At 41.3% G+C, this 17331-nt stretch overlaps 1 protein-coding gene across 1 annotated transcript; it reads left to right on the plus strand.

Moving 5' to 3' along the window:
• Positions 1-8728: 8728 nt before the first annotated feature.
• Positions 8729-17302, plus strand: LOC311109629 (cyclic nucleotide-gated channel alpha-3-like). The gene is made up of 7 exons (XM_084152573.1): positions 8729-8932; positions 9097-9264; positions 9418-9474; positions 10598-10684; positions 10790-10891; positions 10989-11095; positions 15051-17302. Exons 1-7 carry the CDS (start codon positions 8925-8927, stop codon positions 16406-16408), a joined length of 1887 nt encoding a protein of 628 aa, XP_084008699.1. The 5' UTR covers positions 8729-8924; the 3' UTR covers positions 16409-17302.
• Positions 17303-17331: the final 29 nt, after the last annotated feature.

The raw sequence follows: 17331 nt of genomic DNA on the forward strand, positions 1-17331 counted from the left end.
TTCAAAACTACTAATAATAATTAACCCCACCTTTCTCCACTATTTAAACCTCAACCTGAAATGATGGGACATCACCACTTAACACTCCCTGTAACTCTTCTGCTGTCAGGTCTCGCACACCCAAATATCTCTCAGCAGCTGCCACCACAACCTCAATTTTCTTCGATTTGCGTTCCATCCCTGCAGTACAATTAATAACCATTGCTATAAACGCTAAAAACCCAATCTTACTGAAACATATATCACTTGCTTGCCCACTGTACTGGTTTACATGTCCTACTCTCAAATTTCACCACACCTACCACCTCCGATACTTCACCCTCTTCCATTTCTACTCCTGTCTTCAGCTCACTCTGCTTACATTTCCTACCACTCTTCTTTAACAAACCTTCTCCCCTTTTCCCGCCATTTTTTCTCTTTTCCCCCCCATTCCTCCTCATTCATCCAAGTATACGTATCCTTATGATAATACTGCATTTCTCCTAACCAATATTCTTGCCTTCTCAAAAGGACTCTATTTCCCCCTCCTTTCCCTTCCGGCGTCTATTCTATCCTCGACCTCACAGTCCACAATGACCTCTTCATTGCTCCCTCCGGCGTCTATTCTATCCTCTGGACTTGTGTCGACATCTTGGCCTTCGTCTTCTATCGGAAAATATTTGGTCCGCCACATAATCACAATCGCCCGACCGAAATCCTAGCCGCCTCGATCAGTTCATTTGACAGACAGGAATTTATAGACACAGGTCAGGCATTACTAATCAATGATGAACATCTGATTCTCATCCTTACACTTTGCTTTTCACTTTGTTTTTCACATAAATTGATGGGTGAAATCAAGTGGAATCATACAATTCAACTCCAGAGGGCAGCACTACTACATGATTTTCCACTCAAATCTCAATAGCCCCTTAATAAAGTTAGCGAGAACAAGGAAAAACACACACAATATATTTGTATGAACCAAATGACACCATAACCCAATGAAACCATAAAATGTAAGTTATAATGTATGACACACTTTAATACACTAAAGTAAATGCACCTCATATAATTTGTGACCAGCATGCAGACATTCAATTTGTTTTGCTGATATTTTACATTTCATTTCAGTCATTTACATTTCAGTCATTTAGCAGACCCTCTTATCCAGAGCGACTTACAATTAGTGAGTGCATACATTTTTCATACTGGCCCCCCCCGTGGGAATATATATGGCCAATTGTTTTCCGTGCAAGGTCCATATGCCGTAGTGCTGGGGCCAAGGGGAGATAATACAGGCCCCCCAGGACACAAAGGTGTACCTCTACCTTGACAACTGCACAGTTAGTAGAGGAGATCAGGGACCCAGTGATGTGAATGGAGTGAAGCGAAAGATGGTTACGCAATTAGAAATGCACATGGGTTTAGCAATTATTGTTGAGCTTACCCATAACACAATAAAATAAACCAGTGCCTGGAGACATACAGGATGCTGATGGGCCAGGCCTTATAGCACAGGGGAAGTATATAACAGATTATGCAGATAACAGATTATGAATTTAATTGATCTTCAGTGAAAAAAAGCAAAAATGTTTTGTTCACCATAATAATTTACATTATGTGGCAAATGTTAAACTTTATGACCAGACATCTGTATAAAATCAGATTCCACTCCTATCAGCTAAAAACAAGAAGAAGCGGCTCCAGTGGGCACGCGATCACCAACACTGGACAATTGAGGAGTGGAAAAATATTGCCTGGTCCGACTAATCCCGGTTCCTGTTGTGTCATGCTGATGGCAGCGTCAGGATTTGGCGTAAGCAGCATGAGTCCATCACCCCATCCTGCCTGGTGTCAACGGTACAGGCTGGTGGCGGTGGTGTAATGGTGTGGGGAATGTCTTCCTGGCACACGTTAGGTCCCTTGGTACCAATTGAGCAACGTTTCCATACCCCAAAGAATTCAGGCTGTTCTGGAGGCAAAGAGGGGTCCGAACCGGTACTAGATGGGTGTACCTAATAAACTGGGATATATGGGAAATACTAGGAAATGCTCCAGGTCATACTAGGAAATGCTCCAGGACAGCAGTGTATGATCTGAATTGGCTTGTTTGTTCCAGCACAAAGAGATTTTAATTGATCCCTCAGGACATTGACAATGACGCCTAGGATGGAGTGAATCATTGGTAGCATGGTTACACACATAATCTCACAAGATCAATGACTTCTCATGTGAGAGAAAAGGAAGTGGCTTCTCCATATTAGGATACATTTTGATATTTTGATCAACTGTATTGTGGGAGACCCTCAAGAACACCTCAGACTCTTCTTGTTAACTTCTTCCCTGCCGACTGCAGTTGTTATTGTCTCTCTCGTGAACATCCAAATACCATCAAAAGATTAGAGGCAATCTCCTTTGTAGGTACTAATCCCACAGTGACAGTGACTGCAGTCTGGCCACAAGGAGGCTTTTGGAGTACACAAGGTTCGATACGTAAAGACAAATAAAACACAAACAAAAAGACTTCAAGACAATTTCAGTCTATGGACACTGAACCTCCATCTATGCCTGTAATATTACTTCAGTGTAGATTTAGTCTACTTATTGAAGAGGGTTCCTGGTATGAATGCATGTCTCACAGTCACACAATAACTTTTCTGGCCCTTTATCTGACGTTGTATGGCCAGTAAACACCTACATCGCACAACCAACAGGTCAGGTCATGCAGTTTCTGGGTATTGTTGTTGGACCGATTTAACCTTTTATTAATGACTGTTAATCCAATGTCTATTTCTGAGCCCTTGATAACTATTTATAGCAGTGGTAGTGGAGAAACACTGTCTGAACAACTAATGAATTGCTTTACTCTCCCGTTCATTTGGGTGCCTCTGCGGCTCCTTAAATCCCTCATGACAAGCACTGACTTAACACTTGGTCCAGGGAAACACATTAGTGGATCTAGGGACAAGCTGGAGTCTTAAATCTAAGATTAGAGCTTCTGTTCTACAGATGGAGGACGGAGGATTTCCCCTGTGTCTTTTCCCCTTTTCCCAGGAGGGTGGGGCCTCTGTGGCCATGCAGTAGAGTAGCCTAGTGGGTGAGACATTCGGAACATCGGTGACATCTCACAGCAGCCTATCAGTGGAGCTCGTGGCCCAGGCTGTGCCGAAGGAAAGATGAGTGCCAACCATGTCCTACCAAGCTAAGGGCAGAAAAAGGGCACTTGGCTCTTCCAGTATTTGTAAACTGTAGGTAAACTACCTGCCTGATACGCCACAATGCCAATCACCCAGTCCCAAATCGACCCCTACCCACTACCCACTAGACACTTGTGTAGATATGAAAGGAGTGGATAGAAGTATTGTACTATTTTCACCTTGCCCTCTGATAGGCTACGTAGAATTTACGCCATGTTTCGACCACTTATCCAATCCGTTGGGGGCCGTTTCTTGTTATGCGTTATTATGCAGGTGAGGAGCAACACCTAGCACCTCTCTCAGTCCCAAAGGAGGAGCGGCGTTGCTGAGTGGGAATCTAGGGACTCATTTTCAGGATGGCAGGGAGAGGGGGTGAGAATGAGCTATGCTCTACATTTCTAATGGGCTATGAGCTTTTGAGCCCCTTTAAGCCCCAGTTCATCTCATCCTTCTGACTCATCTCCTGCTCTATTATTCACTGGAGCCAAAGAGTAAATCCATCTTCCTTCAATATGCTCTCATGACCATGCACTTATGGCAGACTGGTCTCGAACCCTGTTTGGAAGAGCTGACATCTGGTCCAGGGGTGACTGACATTTAGGGCTCATTGCATGGACTCTTTTGCACTACATCCCTTTATTTCAGATAACATCGAATGATAAATTATATGACGTAACCACCTGAACATATACTATCTTACCTAACTGTAGACTAATGGCAAAAAATTCAGACACTAAATGAATACTGCCCTTCTGTGGTAGTCGTTAAAAGTTGTAGAAAGTTCACCTAGCAACAAGCGGTGGCACTCACACACACCACTCCCCCTCCCTTCTCCCTCTTCTCCCCACAAGCAGTTAATGACTGTTTATGAAGGTGACGGAGGTGCGTTGCGGTTTAAAGAAGGCTGCTTGGACAAAGGAGGAGCTGTCCGTTAGCCTGGGTGCTGAAATAGATTTCCAAGTAGTTGTGTCCAGTAGTATAATTTGAAACTAACGTAAGGCCGTGTCTACCGAATAATTATTGATTTGAAGAAGTTTGTGTAGCCTATGAAGCAAAGGAGGAAAATATGGGATTATATCACATCGAGAATTCCTTTGACGAAGACGTTTGCTTGAGGACTATCCTTCCCTAAACTATATTCAGGTACATTTAGACTAGAGATTTGCACAAATTGTGTGGTAGTCTTAAGAAATCCCTGATTTATCCGGAATGTTGGAAATAATATAGGATTCATCAGATGTTATAGCTAGATTAAAAAAAAGTCGTATAGCCTAAACTTCATCGGGACCAACAATGAAGGATAGACCTAAGCAGGTATGGCTCTTGGTAAGGCAATTTGTGAGGACATTCTGATTATATCACATTTAAGCAGACTACTGCGTTAAAAATAGGATGAACTAAACAACTAAATTAAATCACAATTATTCTACCTTCAGGAATTAAACAACTATATCTAAAACAATGTTGCCATTTCAATTCACTCCAAGTTTACAAAAGTAATTTAAAAAAAAATACAACTAGAATGTAGGCCTTATTCTAACTTTTTTTTAAACACATTTTAATTATTATCACTAGTTGCTGAAATAATTTATAATCAACCATAAAGACATGTTAACATAAATTATAAAGAAATTAAAGTGTAAACATCAAACATTCTGAAAGGGGAAAGGTCAATGTCTTGGATTTAATTCAGTCTCCTTCATAATCCTTAACAATAGAGTTGTAGCCTACCCGAAAGTGTTGTAAAATGTGTGGATTCATTAATTAATTAATTAATCATTGCATGCAGGTTGTAAAATGTTGGTTGAATGCGTGTTAATCCGTTATTTGACATTTTAAAAATAAGCACGAATTAATTTTCCATTTCAATACATTTTAAAATAATTTCAAATAAAAATTTTGCGCAGAATAATACAATCATGCCTTACGACTGTATAAGTATTCTTTCTCTAATCTCGTGTTTCGTTTAATTGTTCAATTTAAGGTTCAGACAGGGCCATTCAAAAACATCACACACGGCATACTATGGGCAGGTCATGTCATTACACCAAACCATTTGCATGTCATGCTTTTGGAAAGCAAAGCAAAGTATCACTTCAGTGGGATTCTATAATGCAGTTTGGGTGCATTATGGTTGTGGACCAACAAGATAAATCGTAATTTTTTTAGAACATTTATTTATTGTATTATGCAAATGTCATTGTAGGTACACGTCCAACACATATTCACACATTCATTGAAGAAGGCACAGTGATGCCGAAACGTTGGTGTTTCACCCAATACATTGCTGGGAGTTTATTTAGAGTGTGCGACACTCTTTATTCATTTTTACAGCTTACAGTTTATTCGCCGTTAGTCAGCAACTCTACACTAAATAATTGTGTCTGGGTGTGCGCCAGCGCACGCTTTTTATTACAATGTAGATTCATAAAAATCCTGAATCAGTCTAGATGTAGTGAGATTTTGTTTAAGTTTCAGTTGTGAAAATAATTTAGTCCGTTCACAAAGACAGTGTGCAAATATATATATATATATATATAGTATATCTGTAGTCCAAATAAAAACTGAATGATACACACACACACACAAATATAAGAATGTCATTCAATAATACAGCCATTGAGTGTACAAAACATTAGGAACACCTTCCTAATATTGAGTTGCACCCCCTTTTGCCCTCAGAACAGCCTCAATTTGTCAGGGTATGGACTCTACATGGTGTCGAAAGCATTCCACAGGGATGCTGGCCCTTGTTGACTCCAATGCCTCCCACAGTTGTGTCAAGTTGGCTGGATGTTCTTTGGATGGTGGATCATTCTTGATACACACGGGAAACTGTTGAGCATGAAAACCCTGCAGCGTTGCAGTTCTTGACACAAACCTGTGCGCCTGGCACCTACTACCATAGCCCCTTCAAAGGCACTTAAATATTTTGTCTTGCCCATTCACCCTCTGAATGGCACACATACAAAATCCATGTCTCGATTGTCTCAAGGCTTAAAAATCATTCTTTAACCTGTCTCATCCCCTTCATCTACACTGATTGAAGTGGATTTAACAAGTGACATCAATATGGGATCATACAGTGGGGAAAAAAAGTATTTAGTCAGCCACCAATTGTGCAAGTTCTCCCACTTAAAAATATGAGAGAGGCCTGTAATTTTCATCATAGGTACACGTCAACTATGACAGACAAATTGAGAAAAAAAAATCCAGAAAATCACATTGTAGGATTTTTAATGAATTTATTTGCAAATTATGGTGGAAAATAAGTATTTGGTCACCTACAAACAAGCAAGATTTCTGGCTCTCACAGACCTGTAACTTCTTCTTTAAGAGGCTCCTCTGTCCTCCACTCGTTACCTGTATTAATGGCACCTGTTTGAACTTGTTATCAGTATAAAAGACACCTGTCCACAACCTCAAACAGTCACACTCCAAACTCCACTATGGCCAAGACCAAAGAGCTGTCAAAGGACACCAGAAACAAAATTGTAGACCTGCACCAGGCTGGGAAGACTGAATCTGCGATAGGTAAGCAGCTTGGTTTGAAGAAATCAACTGTGGGAGCAATTATTAGGAAATGGAAGACATACAAGACCACTGATAATCTCCCTCGATCTGGGGCTCCACGCAAGATCTCACCCCATGGGGTCAAAATTATCACAAGAACGGTGAGCAAAAATCCCAGAACCACACGGGGGGACCTAGTGAATGACCTGCAGAGAGCTGGGACCAAAGTAACAAAGCCTACCATCAGTAACACACTACGCCGCCAGGGACTCAAATCCTGCAGTGCCAGACGTGTCCCCCTGCTTAAGCCAGTACATGTCCAGGCCCGTCTGAAGTTTGCTAGAGTGCATTTGGATGATCCAGAAGAGGATTGGGAGAATGTCATATGGTCAGATGAAACCAAAATATAACTTTTTGGTAAAAACTCAACCCGTCGTGTTTGGAGGACAAAGAATGCTGAGTTGCATCCAAAGAACACCATACCTACTGTGAAGCATGGGGGTGGAAACATCATGCTTTGGGGCTGTTTTTCTGCAAAGGGACCAGGACGACTGATCCGTGTAAAGGAAAGAATGAATGGGGCCATGTATCGTGAGATTTTGAGTGAAAACCTCCTTCCATCAGCAAGGGCATTGAAGATGAAACGTGGCTGGGTCTTTCAGCATGACAATGATCCCAAACACACCGCCCGGGCAACGAAGGAGTGGCTTCGTAAGAAGCATTTCAAGGTCCTGGAGTGGCCTAGCCAGTCTCCAGATCTCAACCCCATAGAAAATCTTTGGAGGGAGTTGAAAGTCCGTGTTGCCCAGCGACAGCCCCAAAACATCACTTCTCTAGAGGAGATCTGCATGGAGGAATGGGCCAAAACCTTGTGAAGACTTACAGAAAACGTTTGACCTGTGTCATTGCCAACAAAGGGTATATAACAAAGTATTGAGAAACTTTTGTTATTGACCAAATACTTATTTTCCACCATAATTTGCAAATAAATTCATTAAAAATCCTACAATGTGATTTTCTGGATTTTTTTTTCTCATTTTGTCTGTCATAGTTGACGTGTACCTATGATGAAAATTACAGGCCTCTCTCATCTTTTTAAGTGGGAGAACTTGCACTATTGGTGGCTGACTAAATACTTATTTCCCCCACTGTAGCTTTCACCTGGATTCACCTGGTCAGTCTATGTCATAGAAAAAAAGCAGGTGTTCCTAATGTTTTGTACACTCAGTGTAGGTGTATATCTGTAGATAGATGTAATCTCTGAAACCTCTTCAAAGATACAACAATTTGCCCTACCAAGTGCTTATTTTAAACACTTCTTTCTTAGAAGACAGTGTAGGGAGTTGCTCCTGTGTGACATTTAAGACAATCAGGCCTTATTTCTAGAACAGCTTCTCAGACCATTGTTTAGTCTGTAAAAATCACTTCTAAATCCACAGTGAGACATGTGGTTCACATCCCTTAAAATCCCTATTCAAGCTTCTCCACTCTAGGAGAGTCACAGTCATCCTAGACCTAGAGTCATCCTAGAATAGATCGTTGAGTTATAGTCATAGACTTTATAAAGTTGTGATACATTACTATAAAATGTTGGGTTAAAAACTACTGATATGAACATTGTAACCTCTATTTCCAGGCTTAAACATTGAAATGTCCCTGTTTATTGTTGTATGTATATGAAATATTTAAGAAACAATTGTCTGACTTGTGAGACTATGAACATTATAAATAATCAAACTGACATGTATCCTACTCTAATATATCCTACTGTTCTATTCTGTTCACAGCAGTCCACAAACCTGATGCATTGGGGACCCTAGAGTAAACCAAGATGCCTAAGATCTGCACAGAGCAGTCTTATCCCAGCCACGGCCGCTGTTCGGTAAACACACCTGACAACCTGGACCAGATTGAGAGTGGCAGCAGGTAAGACAGTTACAGGATTTTACCAGCTTGGGTTTAGCTTAGGAATAGCAAGCTTTTACTTTGAAGAGCCAACAACACACAGACTCCATTTTAGAATGCCAGGAAGCGTTCTGTGTGATCACAATTTATTGCAGTGTGGTGACACTCCAAACACAGGAAACACAAACTTTGACATGTCCCAAGCTAGTACAATTTCAGTGTATATTTTTAGCATGGTGGAGGTTATGCCTCACTCTCTTCCTGGTGTCCTCTCTACACTGCAGCCATGAGGACCAACTGGACCCCTCCTTCACAGGGACAGGAGGCATGTCCAGGTCAGTGCAGATTTCTTTTTTTGAGGACTACAACGGAAATAAGTCAATATACTTTATTTTTTAAATCCTTAATAATGTATAATGTGTGTATACTTGTTTTCTCATTGTTTGAACAACATTACATGTAGTTTTAAAAATAAAATAACTTCATGCATTTCTCTCAGGCTGTCTCGCTTCATGGTGTTGGTGAAGAGCTGGTCATCTCACAGTAGTCAGCCCTCAGATGCCCTTCCTTTAGACTCAACCTTGAAGTCACACACAGAGTTCAGAGAAGCCTGGAGGGCAGAAAGCATGTCCAGCACCAGACTCTCTGACCAAGTCCGCAGGAGGAAGTGAGTCCCAGTGTGTGTGTGTGTGCGCGTGTGTGTATATATGTTTGTGTTTCTCTCAAACTCTCTTTCTCTCATGCTGCAATTATTATGACTTAGAAATGAAATAGCTACTTAGATTTGAAGCTAACACGTGTATTGATATATTTTTTCAAGCAACGGTCAATGGCCCCTTGCGGCATACAATATGAACAACTGCAACAACAAAGATGAGTAAGTGGACCAACTATAGCTTCCTGTTAACGCTAGAGAGGGGTCATGTCTAGATGGGATACAGCTTTTGTCAAATCGATATAAAAAGTATTCAGACCCCTTGACTTTTTCCACATTTTGTTATGTAACAGCCTTATTCTAAAATGTATTAGATAGTTTTTCCCCCTCATCAATCTACACACAATACCCCAAAATGACAAAGGAAAAACAAGTTTTTAGAAATGTTTGCAAATTTATTTAAAATAAAAAACGGAAATATCACATTTACATAAGTATTTAGAACCTTTAATTCACTATGTAGGTAGTCACTAATCTAATCAAATCAAATGTTATTGGTCACATACACATATTTAGCAGATGTTATTGCGGGTGTAGCGAAATGCTTGTAAATAAATAGCTGTACATGGTTTTGTTCCCCCTCCCTGTCACTCTCCATAGTATTTTGTGTTACATAATTGTGACCAGATACATATTTATAAATGTCATACTGGAGGAGTAGTGAAATGACAAAGTAATACCAGTAGAAAGCCAAGAGACCTGTCACCACTCTCTTACCCAACTGTAGCACGCTGCCCCCCTCTGGTCTTGATAAATCATTGCACATAGTTTCATGCAATGGAAAACCTAATTGAAACCAAATAACACTCTCCATGAACATTATGATCCAATATCTCCAAACAAATCTGTAAGAGTGAAGTTAGCTCAGTTGATTAGCCTGATCCACCATCCAGACTGCTGCGCTTTCGTTTCCTTTCACTTCGTATCAGTGGAGGCTGGTGGAAGGAGCTATAGGAGGACAGGCTCATTTTTATGGAATAAATGGAATGGTATCAAACACATCAAACATATGGAAACACGTTTCACTCCTTCCATTTATTCCATGCCAGCCATTATAATAAGCCTGTCCGCCTATAGCTCCTTCCACCAGCCTCCTCTGCTTCGTATAGAGAAACAGAACGTAAGCTCGCGAGATCAGGATGGTGGAACGAGGCTTAGTTGATTCCACCCCCTATAGATATCCTCTTATTTTCCCCTTGTATAACAGTGTGCTGTGCTGTAGTTAGTACATGCTTCATTGAGATGTATAATATTATGTGTAAAATAAATAATAATAATTGTTCAGCAAGAAGGATGAGAAAAAGGATGATAAGAAACCTGATCCCCCGAAGCCGCCTGATAAGAAGCCGGATGATAAGAAACCTGAACCCCCGTAAGTATATTCCGTTTCTATGGTTATATAGATGTCTTATATGTATAAACCCAAAAAATGATATAAGTTAACAGGAAAGAGATTTTTATTTGATGTTTCTTTCAGGAAAGAAGTGTGGATCATTGACCCCGCTACAGATATGTACTACCATTGGCTGACAATAGTAGCTGTCCCAACATTTTACAACTTGATGCTTCTGGTGCCAAGGTGTGTGCTGCTTTAGAATTCCAGTTTTAAGGTTTCCCAAGATGTTGTTGAGTAATTGGAAATGATCAATACTCATGTTTTTCTGCTTGTCTCCCAGGGCTAGTTTCAATGACCTGCAGGCCAACTACGTAATACTGTGGATGGTTCTCGACTACACTTCAGATGTCATCTATTACATTGACACGTTTGTGAGATCTAGGACAGGTAAAATCATTCTTGTTTAGGGTTGAAGTTGTTTAAATAATTTCTACATAGCATAGCATAGCCTCGTTTTTATTTTTTATAATATTGAATTATTTTAGTGGGTAAATTAGCTTTAATATTGCAGATAGATTGTAGCTTCCAATGTAATTGTCTGCATCATTTCCAATCCCCCATATACATTTTTGTAAATATATATACACACATACACACACACACAGTGCCTTCGGAAAGTATTCAGAACCCTTGACTTTTTCCACATTTTGTTACGTTACAGCCTAATTCTAAAATTGATTAAATAGTTATTTCCCCCCCTCATCAATCTACACACAATACCACATAATGATATGGCAAAAACAGGTTTTTAGACATTTTTGCAAGTTTATTAAAAATAAGAAACTTAAATATCACATTTACATAAGTATTCAGACCCTTTACTCAGTACTTTGTTGAAGCACCTTTGGCAGCGATTCCAGCCTCGAGTCTTCTTGGGTATGACGCTACAAGCTTGGCACAACTTTATTTGGGGAGTTTCTCCCATTCTTCTCTGCAGATCCTCTCAAGCTCTGTCAGGTTGGATGGGGAGCGTCGCTGCACAGCTATTTTCAAGTCTCTCCAGAGATTTTCGATCGGGTTCAAATCTGGGCTCTGGCTGGGCCACTCAAGGACATTCAGAGACTTGTCCCGAAGACACTCTTGCGTTGTCTTGGCTGTGTGCTTAGGGTTGTTGTCATGTTGGAAGGTGAACCTTCGCCCCAGTTTGAGGTCCTGAGCGCTCTAGAGCAGGTTTTCATCAAGGGTCTCTCTGTACTTTGCTCTGTTCATCTTTCCCTCGATCCTGACTTGTTTCCCAGTCCCTGCCACTGAATAATATCCCCACAAGCATGATGCTGCCACCCCCATGCTTCACCGTAGGGATGGTGCCAGGTTTCCTCCAGACATGATGCTTGGCATTCAGGCCAAAGAGTTCAATCTTGCTTTCATCAGACCAGAGAATCTTGTTTCTCATGGTCTGAGAGTCCTTTAGCTGCCTTTTGGCAAACTCCAAGCGGGCTGTCATGTGCCTTTTACTGAGGAGGGCTTCCGTCTGGCCACTCTACCATAAAGGCCTGATTGGTGTAGTGCTGCAGAGATGGTTGTACTTCTGGAGGAACTCTGGAGCTCTGTCAGAGTGACCATCAGGTTCTTGGTCACCTCCCTGACCAAGGCCCTTCTCCCCCGATTGCTCAGTTTGGCCGGGTGGCCAGCTCCAAAAAGAGTCTTTGTGGTTCAAAACGTCTTCCATTTAAGAATGATGGAGGCCACTGTGTTCTTGGGGACCTTCAATGCTGCAGAATTTTTTGGTACCCTTCCCCAGATCTGTGCCTCAACACAATCCTGTCTCGGAGCTCTACGGACAATTCCTTTGACTTCATGGCTCGGTTTTTGCTCTGACATGCACTGTTAACTGTGAGACCTTATATAGACAAGTGTGTGCCTTTCCAAATCATGTCCAATCAAGTTGTAGAAACATCTCAAGGATGATCAATGGAAACAGGATGCACCTGAGCTCAACTTCAAATCTCATTGCAAATGTTCTGAATACTTTTGTAAATAAGGTATTTCTGTTTTTTATTTGTAATACATTTGCAAACATTTCTAAAAACCTGTTTTCGATTTGTCATTATGGGGTATTGTGTGTAGATTGATGAGGGGGAAAAAAATATTTTATCCATTTTAGAATAAGACTAACGCAACAAACAGTGGAAAAAGGGAAGGGGTTTGAATACTTTCCGAATGCACTGTGTATATATATACACACCTACATACATACACTACCAGTCAAAAGTTTGGACACACCTACTCATTCAAGGGTTTTTCTTTATTTTTACATTGTAGAATAATAGTGAACACATCAAAACTATAAAATAACACATATGGAATCATGTAGTAAACAAAAAAGTGTTAAACAAATCAAAGTATATTTTATATTTGAGAATCTACAAATAGCCACCATTTTCCTTGATGACAGCTTTGCACACTCTTGGCATTCTCTCAACCAGCTTCACCTGGAGTGCTTTTCCAACAGTCTTGAAGGAGTTCCCACATATGCTGAGCACTTGTTGGCTGCTTTTCCTTCACTCTGCGCTCGGACTCATCCCAAACCATCTCAATTGGGTTGAGGTCGGGGGATTGTGGAGGCCAGGTGATCTGATGCAGAACTCCATCACTCGCGTTCTTGGTAAAATAGCCCTTACACAGCCTGGAGGTGTGGGGTCATTGTCCTGTTGAAAAACAAATGATAGTCCCACTAAGCCCAAACCAGATGGGATGGCGTATCGCTGTAGAATGCTGTGGTAGCAATGCTGGTTAAGTGTGCCTTGAATTCTAAATACAGCGTCACCAGCAAAGCACCCCCACACCATAACACCTCCTCCTCCATGCTTTATGGTGGGAAATACACATGTGGAGATCATCCGTTTACCCACACCCCGTCTCACAAAGACACAGCGGTTGGAACCAAAAATCTCCAATTTGGACTCCAGACCAAAGGACACATTTCCACCGGTCTAATATCCATTGCTCGTGTTTCTTGGCCCAAGCAGGTCTCTTCTTATTATTGTTGTCCTTTAGTAGTGGTTTCTTTGCAGCAATTCGACCATGAAGGCCTGATTCACACAGTCCCCTCTGAACAGTTGATGTTGAGATGTGTCTGTTACTTGAACTCTGTGAAGCATTTATTTGGGCTAAAATTTCTGAGGCTGGTAACTCTAATGAACTCTGGGTCTGCCATTCCTGTCGCAGTCTTCATTAGAGCCAGTTTCATCATAGCGCTTGATGGGTTTTGCGACTGCACTTGAAGAAACGTTTCAAAGTTCTTGATGTTCCGTATTGACTGACCTTCATGTCTTAAAGTAATGATGGACTGTCATTTCTCTTTGCTTATTTGAGCTGTTCTTGCCATAATATGGACTTGGTCTTTTACCAAATAGGGCTATCTTCTGTACACCCCCCAACCTTGTCACAACACAACTGATTGGCTCAAACGCATTAAGAAGGAAATAAATTCCACAAATTAACTTTTATGAAGGCACACCTGTAAATTGAAATCCATTCCAGGTGACTACCTCATGAAGCTGGTTGAGAGAATGCCAAGCGTGTGCAAAGCTGTCATCAAGGGAAAGGGTGGCTATTTCAAATATAACCTCATCAAAACTTTTTTGGTTACTACATGATTCCATATGTGTTATTTCATAGTTTTGATGTCTTCACTATTATTATACAATGTAAAAATAAAGAAAAACCCTTGATTGAGTAGGTGTGTCCAAACTTTTGAATGGTAGTGTATATACAGTTGAAGTCGGAAGTTTACATACATTTTCATTTTCTGCAAATAAATGCTCTAAATGACAATATTTTTATTTGGAATTTGGGAGAAATGTTGTCAGTTCGTATAATAAAAAAAAAAGTTCATTTTACATGGAGTTTGAAGGTAGGCCTAGAGAAATATCCACAGGTACACCTCAAATTGACTCAAATTATGTCAATTAGCCTATCAGATGCTTCTAAAGCCATGCCATAATTTTCTGGAATTTTCCAAGCTGTTTAAAGGCACAGTCAGTTTAGTGTATGTGAACTTCTGACCCACTGGAATTATGATACAGTGAATTATAAGTGAAATAATCTGTCTGTAAACAATTGTTGGAAAAATTACTTGTCTCATGCACAAAGTAGATGTCCTAACCGACTTGCCAAAACTATAGTTTGTTAACAATACATTTGTGGAGTGGTTGAAAAACAAGTTTTAATGACACCAACCGAAGTTTATGTAAACTTCCGACTTCAACTGTATACATATATATACACACACACACACACACACATATATCTTTTAAAAATATATTTTGCTTTATTATTTTCCACTAACATAGTCTCGTTTAACGATTTTTGCAATAAAGCTTTGAAATGTCATCAACAGGTTTCCTGGAACAAGGATTGCTCGTGAAGGACCCAGTGAAACTAAAAGAACGCTACAGAGCCCAGAAGCAATTTAAATTTGACATCATATCGATGATACCTACCGATCTTGCCTTCATTCCATACGGTTACAACAATCCAGAGTTCAGATTCAACCGCCTCGGCAAGATGGCGCGCCTCTTTGAGTTCTTCGACCGAACAGAAACCAGGACGAACTACCCCAACATTTTCCGAATCAGCAACCTTGTGCTTTACATCCTGATCATCATCCACTGGAACGCCTGTGTCTTCTTCGCCCTCTCCAAAATCCTGGGCTTCGGCTCAGACACCTGGGTGTACCCAAACATCACTGACCCCGAGATGGGCCAGCTGTCCAGGAAGTACGTCTACTGCCTCTACTGGTCCACCCTGACCCTGACCACCATTGGAGAGACCCCGCCTCCTGTCAGAGACATCGAGTACCTGTTTGTCGTCGCTGACTTCCTCACGGGAGTGCTAATTTTTGCCACCATTGTCGGTAACGTGGGCGCCATGATCTCCAACATGAACGCGGCACGCGCCGAGTTCCAGGCCAAGATCGACTCCATCAAGCAGTACATGGAGTTTCGTAAAGTCTCCAAGGTCCTGGAGGCCAGGGTGGTCAAGTGGTTCGACTACCTGTGGACGGAGAAGAAGACCTGCGACGAGAAGGAGGTGCTGAAGAACCTGCCGGACAAGCTAAAGGCTGAGATTGCCATCAACGTCCACATGGAGACACTGAGGAAAGTGCGTATCTTCCAGGATTGTGAAGCCGGCCTGCTGATCGAGCTGGTGCTCAAGCTGCAGCCGCAGGTCTTCAGCCCCGGAGACTACATCTGTAAGAAGGGCGACATCGGCAGAGAGATGTACATCATCAAAGAGGGGAAGCTTGCTGTGGTGGCGGACGACGGGGTCACACAGTGGTGTGTGCTGAGCGACGGGGCGTACTTCGGAGATCTCAGTATCCTGGGTATCAAGGGCAGTAAGGCTGGCAACAGGAGAACAGCCAACATCAGGAGCGTAGGTTACTCTGACCTCTTCGCCCTGTCTAAAGACGACCTGATGGATGCGCTCACTGAGTACCCTGACGCCAAGTACGCTCTGGAGGACAAAGGCAGGGCCATCCTGATGAAGGACAACCTCATTGACGAGGAATTGGGAAACAAGGCCGACCCCAAAGAAATGGAGAACAAAGTCCTTACGATGGAGACCAACATGGAGGTCATGACGATCAAGTTCACCAGAATGATTGCAGAGTGGGAAACATACCAGGCCAAGGTCAAGCAGCGCATCAGCAACATGGAGGCCAGGGTCAAACCCCTCAGGCAGGAGGATGGATGAGGTGATGAAGGACACATGGTTACATGCGGTGTTACTACTCTACTCCACACATTTGACAGACACGGACATTAAGTGTATATTAAATGTAAATCTATAGCCTATACTCACTATTTAGATCTGGTTAGATCTAAATAGCTTTCCATCCAAGTGGATTGTAATCATAGACTGCATTGTTGACTAGTCAAAAGCAGTGGAGGCTGGTGGGATGCGCTATAAGAGGATGGGCTCATTGTAATGGCTGCAGTGGAATTAATGGAACGGAGTCAAACGTGGTTTCCATATGTTTGATAGCGTTCCATTAATTCCATTCCAGCCATTACAATGAGCCGGCCTCCTATAGCTCCTCCCACCAGCCTCCTCTGGTCAAAAGTATACCTATAGAGTCAAACATATTTAAAAATACAGTAAACATGGTATGAAGTAAACTGTACTGAAATGCTGTAATACTCACTTGAAGGAAGTGGTTCCCCTGGATGTACTTGTTGGGGAGATATTTGTACTGCTTGTTTGCTATGTTTAAAGTGATACCAAAAGGTTTTTATTTTGTAAGAAATACAGATCATTGTCCAAAATTGGTCTGTATTTGAATCCAAAAGATACTGGTAGTTGAATTTGACTGCTGGTGTGCTTTTGAAATGTCTAGGTCAGTTGGCAGTTGCAATGGACATTATCTGAAAATACTGTTTTTGGTTTATTATCCTTTCCAAGTCATTTTCACTTAAACTCAGATTGTACTGTACTTGTTTAAACTAAGAAGCTTAAACTGTCAAATCAAATGCAAACTTATTTGAAATTTCAGTAATATGTTCTCTTCTTTTCAGAGGTTGAACAACTCGGCTCTTTTAAGCCAATCGACTGAATGTTGTTGAATAAATTGTAATGTTAATAAATTAACATGTCTGGATTAACTTCACTGGGGGTAC

Source organism: Coregonus lavaretus (genome assembly GCF_964263955.1).
Source record: "Coregonus lavaretus genome assembly, chromosome: 35".
Classification (NCBI taxonomy): Eukaryota; Metazoa; Chordata; class Actinopteri; order Salmoniformes; family Salmonidae; genus Coregonus; species Coregonus lavaretus.

What these genes read in the sequence shown, in the direction of transcription:
- LOC311109629 (XM_084152573.1), top strand. An exon ending in GACCAAGTCCGCAGGAGGAA is followed by an intron (nt 9,265 to 9,417) that starts GTGAGTCCCAGT and finishes TATTTTTTCAAG; the next exon opens with CAACGGTCAATGGCCCCTTG. An exon ending in GATAAGAAACCTGAACCCCC is followed by an intron (nt 10,685 to 10,789) that starts GTAAGTATATTC and finishes TGTTTCTTTCAG; the next exon opens with GAAAGAAGTGTGGATCATTG.